The sequence below is a fragment of the Nelumbo nucifera genome, chromosome 7 (assembly GCF_055504915.1).
Source record: "Nelumbo nucifera cultivar China Antique chromosome 7, China Antique-T2T, whole genome shotgun sequence".
In the NCBI taxonomy this organism is placed as follows: Eukaryota; Viridiplantae; Streptophyta; class Magnoliopsida; order Proteales; family Nelumbonaceae; genus Nelumbo; species Nelumbo nucifera.
Genome location: NC_142655.1, coordinates 26,445,208 through 26,452,325, shown reverse-complemented (window position 1 = coordinate 26,452,325; position 7,118 = coordinate 26,445,208). Strand labels below are relative to the sequence as shown.

Genomic DNA, 7,118 nt, shown 5'->3' with positions numbered 1-7,118 from the left:
TTAATTTACTTAATTATCTTAATCAGTGTAATTTATATAATTTAATTACTCTGTTTACTTAGCTTAATTTACTTAATTGACTTAATCAAATATTTAATTCACGTAGTTAACATAATTTACTTATTTATTTTAATTAGATTAATTTCTTTAATTTTTCTATTTACTTAGATTAATTTAACAAATTTATTTAATTAGTTAGTTAATTCACTTAATTGCATGGTTTTAAAATTGTTATTTATCTTGAGGGTCAAACAATTTGATCCAAGAACTAGTCAACTGTTCGGTTCAATTTTAGGAGTTTTCTATAAAACGTTGACTTGGTACACAATCCACTTACTTGAACAATTGAACCGCTAAACTGTTTGACTGATGAATGGTTTTTAGATCATTTTTATTTTAATTATTTTTTTATTTTTCAAAACATTATGGGCTAATTTGTGTTTGAACTAGACAACCAAAGCACCGGCTGAGAAACTGATGGCCAAAATGGTTCTATTTTCAAGTTGGTTTTTAAGACCTTGCTTAATTGGCTTAATTATATTTAGACCGATTAGCTTTCTTTATTTAATTTACTTAATTAACTTAGTTTAATTTATTTATTCAGTTATTTAATTTACATAGTTGGCTTAATTTTCTTACTTATCTTAATTAGTGTAATTTATTTAATTTACTTTATTAGTGACCTTTTTCGATCTTTAAGGTCTAAAGTGACCTTTTCAAACTTGAGCAATAAACATGTTTTTATTATTTTATTCATTTTCTAACATATTTATCGAGCCATTTCTAATGTCATCTATTTTTGTCTTAAAATCGACTTTTCATCATTAGCCCTTTTGATTCTTTAGGCTGTGTTTGCTTGCAGTGCAATTTTATTTTGCACTGCATAGGAGTACAAATGAAAAAAATGCAAATTCTTATTTTATTTTTGGGTTTTACTTTATTCTACTTCATGTCTTAATTTACTTTATTCTATGATCAAACAAGATAACCTAAAACTTGAAACAAAAATAGGTCAAATTTTACACTCAAATCATTTACACTGCCATACTTTTGCACCAGTGCAAATTTATTTACATGCAACCAAACACAGCCTTAGGGTTTAAACGAATTCTTTACAAAGTTTAGTTGTTAGAGGTAAAAATCATAATGGGAATAAAGAGAAAAAGCATGTATGGAAATGAAATTAACAAAATCAATAGACATGAGACTAGGAAAGAATGGAGGTTTTCGGTTTTCCCTACAAACATTTCCTACCGTTTGGTTACAGCGTCTATGATGCCATACCGTCTTACTATACTAGTTCAACGAAGATGGCCGTGGCCGGTGTCAAAGGATGACGCCGGGATCCAGCTGCTACACGTCAGTTTGATCGGAGGAGGGAAAATTTTGGTTGTGGGTGAAGAGATAGAGAAGAGGGAGACGATCGAAGGGGAGAAGGTGCAGGCATTGTTGTACAGGCCATCGTATGAGCTGAAGACAAAATCATACACACTGGGATGATTACCTATCACGGATGAACACGAAGACCCCATCTATACTAAACATTGACATGTTAATCCGTGATAGATAACCCAGCCCACTGTGCATGAATTTGTCTCCAGCCAATCCGCAGTGGAGCCGTTCAAGTGCTCACGTAAGAGGAGCACTTAACTAGTTATGTGCCGGCCATCTAACAAGAAAAGGCACGTAGAAATTTTATAATGAAAGCAGTAAGAGCCCTTTCTGAGTGCTGCTACCTAAGCCTTCACTGACATGGTACGCAACAAAGCAAACTGGAGCACAAAAATGAATAATTTTAATCAGCCACTGAATAGCCAGGCAACTAAGTCTTAGAGAGAAATGAACGTGGATGCGTTTGGTTAGTGAAAGAAACCATGATGTGGGCGCCTGCGCATTTTATCAAGCAACTAGATTGCAACTTTCGGCACTTATTATCCTGAACCCAACCATTCTCCTATTTAAAACGTGGGATATCTATTGATGAATTAATTAACAGAGGATTATCTGGCTCTCAGTCTCTCACTTTTCTTGCTTTAAAAGGAGGGTGAGAACTTGTTAATGGCAATAGCCTCATAGGAAAGAGATAGCGCAGAGTAGTTATGGCCCATTGTAAATGTTTCAGTACTAACTTTGGCCTTGATTTTCTTGTTCCCTTGTGTCTCTCATGCACAGCTCTCTGCTTCTTTCTATGACTCTACATGTCCCTTCCTCCTTGATATTGTAAAAGCCAACGTCCACTGGGCTATAAACAGGGATAAAAGGATGGGAGCTTCTCTTCTTCGTCTCTTCTTCCCTGACTGCTTTGTAGTTGTATGTACAGTTCCCATTTTCTCATGTCAGTATTGATAAAATTGCTTGCCTGATTAATTTGCCATTTGCAGGGTTGTGATGCAGGTGTGCTACTTGATGACAGCCCCCCAAGTATTGATAGCGAGAAGAATGCCATACCCAACATGAATTCCCTGAGAGGGTTTAAGTTTATTGACAAGATCAAAGAAGCTGTAGAACAGAATGTGTAATGGGCCCATAGTCTCATGTGCTGATATTCTCGCCATTGCATCACGCGACTCAGTCGTTGAGGTAAGTCTCAAGGAACCATTGATTTAACCCAAAAGATTAAGCTGTTAGGTCAGGTCTTTGAATAGGATTCACACAAAGGCGCATCTGACTTGAAGTGTGAGGCCCATCCATATCTTGTGCTGAAATTTAAGTGGTGTTTGACGGGTATTTTCCGCATGTCTTTTAATATGCAGAAAACTCAAAAGACAAAAAATGGTCTTTTCCTGTTTGGTATTGCATAGACCAAAAATCCCAAAGACAAGCACATAGAAAGATTAATAACCAGAAATCAGGAAGCTTCAAATGAAGCTTTTGGTCTTTGAGTGCTGAAGATAGCCATTCTCAGTTGTTTTTAACAGCCCATAGGCCACAACGTGAACCAAACAATCTTGATTTTTAAAGACAAGATCCCAAGAGCAAGAGCTCAGTTTGTGATCTTGTCTACTGGACTGTTGAAAGCTCTACCTAGAAAGACTTGCCAAAGAGCCCCTTGATTAATTTTAATGGGGGTGGTAAGGATCAAACACCCAAAAGCTTAGGCTGTGTTTGGAAAGAGTGCAAATCTTGGTTCAGTGCAAATATGCACTCTAGTTCAGTTTTTCTAGCGTTTGGCAACAGTTCAATTGTGTATTGACAATGGCATAAGACACAATTTCCAAGTCATGTCTACACCCAAAATGAGAGGTAATTCTGCATGAAAAAAAGGAAGCAAATATTTGCACTCAAAGTGATCAATGTTAAAAAGGTATGTTTAGGATTTGTATTTGCATCCATTAGAACTAAAAGTCATTTGGCAATACAGTAAATTTATCCATGCAGAACTAAACCAACTTCGCATTTATATAAGCCAAAATGCACTCTGCTTATTTGCATTTACACTCTATTTGCACTGTTTCCAAAAACAGCCTTAAGCATTTAGGTACAGTAGACACACATACAGCAGCAACAGTACTAATTAACACTTTTTCTTTCTTTTTCAACCCACATTTGCTAGACAGTGTAATAGCCCTGCGCTGAAACAAGTAAATCAAAGCCTTTGATTTATTGTCATGGCCCCCCCACCTTGAATCAGATGAAGTGACTTCTTGATGGGCCAATACAGTAGATCCAAGGCCATGATTTTCTGTTTTAGCCCTGTATAAGAAATCTTCTATTTTGGCTTAAGCTTCATGCAACAGTACTAATTAACTCTGTTTTTTTTTTCAATTTACAGTTGGGGGGTCCTTCATGGCCGGTGCTAATGGGAAGGAAGGATGCAAAGTCAGCCAACAGAAAAGCTGCAGAAGCTCTTCCATCCCCATTTTCAGATCTTCAAGATCTGGTTAAAATTTTCAGTAATTAGGGCTTCACGGCCAGAGAAATGGTAGCTCTATCTGGAGCACATTCGATTGGCATGGCACGTTGTCGCTTGTTTCGTGATCATTTATACAATGGAACAAACTTGGAACCAGTGATTGCTTCTGAAAGAAAATCAAGGTGTCCCTCAAATGGTGGTGATGATAACTTATCTTCAATGGACCACCAAAGTCCTAATCGGTTTGACAACCATTATTTCCTGGAACTCACCATGAGGAGGGGATTGCTACACTCTGATCAGGAGCTTTTCAATGGGGGATCTACAGATGGCATTGTTTTGATCTACAGCAGAGATGCACAGGCCTTCTACACTGACTTTGCAAACGCCATGGTCAAGATGGGGAACTTGAGCCCCCTCATTGGAGATAAAGGAGAGATCAGGAAAAACTGTAGAAAGGTTAATTACTGATAAAAGTTCTCTCTGTGTCTAATATGTTGTGCAATTCATGAGAAAATTAAGAGTGTTCTGACGGTGTACTGTTAAAGTTTACAACTAAAGAAAACTACGAGTTTTTAGCTATTTCAATTATATGCTTCAAGCAGTGGAACTCCATGGCTGTAAATTAAGAGTGTTCTGATCAAATTAACCACTGAACTTTTGAACCGGAATTTGCACCAAATACTACATTGGTGAGGAAATCTCTAACAACAAACTTACCAGAAACATAATGAATTAATCTGATTTGCAACATACATACATCTAAGAATTCTCAATTCATTCAGAAATATATCCCGAAAAAGGAAAACTAGAAACAAAGAGAGAAACAGAGGGGATGAAGAAAAGGAAGTTATGGAGCATCACCATTCTCAAGGACTGGCTGTGTTCTAATTACTCTGGCTGAAGGCATTTTGCTAGTCCCAATCCAAACAGTATCAAAAGCCTCACCTTCACTAGCTCTTCTTTCCATTTCCCCAAATTTATTTTTCTTCACAAAGGTTAAAGCTACAATGCCGACCAAACCCACCAACACCAGCCCAATGAAACCAGAGCCAAACCCAATTGCCCACCATTTCCAGAGCTTCACTTTCCTCTTCAATGGAACAGCAATTGGAGGAACTGAAACAACCAGGGAGAAATGGCCTTGATCGTGCCCCAAACATTCACTTGGGAGTGTCATCTCACTAAGGAGCACTGACCCATCTTCACTGAATGTAGCACATCTTATGGTGGAATTTGATCCTTCAGGCAACACTACCTGAGGAAAACGGATTGAAATGGGATCCCCTCTCAAACTGAGGCTGAGCTTGGTGATGCTGGTGGCACTTAGGTTGGATGCATCATAAACCATGAAGCCAACAACAGGTGCAACCAATGCATAGCCTGGCACACGGTAGTAATAAGATGACCAATTGCCCAGATTTTGATAGACAATGGCCAGTCTCTTCACATAGGGCAGTGGTATAATCCTGGGTGGGATGTGGAAGGTGCTGAAATTTGCTCCTCTGACCCAAAAGCTCCCTCTCCTGAGACGCACAACTGAGGCTTCCATTCCGGACAGATTAACAGGGAGAGCTGCATTGTACAGCTTGCCTGTACGAGGTCTAACCAGTGCTTTGAAGGCTTTGAAGGCATAATCCTGGAAAAGATCATCTAAGTCATCATGAGTAAGGTTGTTTAAGGCTTGTCCTGAAGAAGAAATAAAGAGACAGAGACAACAGATCACCCAAATGAAATACCACCTTCTTTTTGATCCCATGAAATTCAATCAATGGAATTAACAGAATTTAATTCAGTCCCTAATTTTGATCAAGAATGTTGCATTCTAGGCTTGTAACATTTTATGGAGTCTCTCAACAGAGAGTTTTGGTGAGATGAGACTCCCGTTTCTACACAAAATCTGGGTTCAAAATCACAAGTTAATCTCTCGAAGTCAACAAGCGCAATGAGATATTATCACCGGCTCTCACTGTGCCAAAATGCAAGCAACAGATGTGAATTCTGTGCATTGTTTACGGGTTGAGACTCACAACCGCAATGCAGATTCTTCTTGAATGAAATTTGAATGCCGAATGATAAAAGATGCAAACAGCTTTGGAGACAGAGACCCACAGAGAGTTAAGTTGAATGTAGCTCTGACGTTGTAGACTTGTAGCTCCCAGCAAAGCTTCTATAGTTCTATATCTTCTGGTTCCATGGGAAGGTGAAACTGAGGTCTGAGAGGAAATCTGATAGGAGAGTGCTATAACCATGGAAGATGGTAATGGTTCACAAGACAATTTAGGTAGTGTTCTAGGAAGGAAGCCATGTTAGAATGGCTCCCACAGGAAAATGGACCCACCCACCTTTTAAGTTTTAACTCCAACTGGTTTTCATTTTATTTTATGCTCATTTACTAGAACATCCCCATAGTTTTCCGAATTTATTTAAACCTACCTTATAGTATTCATTTTACTAAAACACCCTTATAGTTTATAAATTCATTTTACTAAAACACCCCATATAGTTTGTAAACTATTTATTTAATCAACCACTCATTAGTAGATGTGTGATCAATGATATTCGAAAATCCGATTTTGAATTCGAGATTCGACATAATCGAATCGAATATTTAATCGGGTTTGAATTTTAATAATTTTAAATATCCATCAGATATCGAGTCGAATTCGAATATCGAATTTTCTAATCGGATTCGAATTCGGATATTGCCTGATTCAATTCAAATTCGACCCATTTACACCCCTATTCATTAGGAAGTATTTGTTTTGCCATCCAAAAATGTAACATGAGCACTTAAACTGAGTGGAAAATGTTCAAAGGCATGGATCCATGATTGTTTATTCTGAAAATATCTCTAAAACTCTTTATAAATAGAGGTGTCAATAGACAAGTTTTGGGTTGGATTCCATCCAAATTATAAATGTTAAAGGGTTGGACGGATTGGACCAGTCCAGACTTAATGGTCCAAAGTATTTATTGGATTGGACTGGACCTGGTCCATCCATAATGGATTTATATTGGATTGGGTCGGGCTGAACCAATATCCAGTTTGGTTGGATTGGACCATGTTTGAGTTATAATCAATCTAAAATTAAAATCAATTTGAACAGATTGGACAGTCCAAACATTGAATTGGACCGGTTCAAGATGGTCCAAAATATTCACTGGATTGGATTGGGCCTAGTCCATCTATAATGAACTCATATTGGATCAGATTGGATTGGACCAAATCCGATGTAATTCATACCCCTATTCATATATAAAG

General features: G+C 37.6%; 1 protein-coding gene and 1 pseudogene across 2 annotated transcripts; one reads left to right on the top strand and one right to left on the bottom strand.

Moving 5' to 3' along the window:
• Positions 1-1,190: 1,190 nt before the first annotated feature.
• LOC104593425 (cationic peroxidase 1-like) lies at positions 1,191-6,106 on the top strand (annotated as a pseudogene). The gene is made up of 3 exons (XR_734569.3): positions 1,191-2,310; positions 2,382-2,580; positions 3,773-6,106. The product of XR_734569.3 is annotated as a cationic peroxidase 1-like (transcript).
• On the bottom strand, positions 4,570-5,612 carry LOC104593426 (uncharacterized). Its single transcript, XM_010253258.2, has one exon. It carries the CDS (start codon positions 5,610-5,612, stop codon positions 4,704-4,706), a length of 909 nt encoding a protein of 302 aa, XP_010251560.1. The 3' UTR covers positions 4,570-4,703.
• Positions 6,107-7,118: the final 1,012 nt, after the last annotated feature.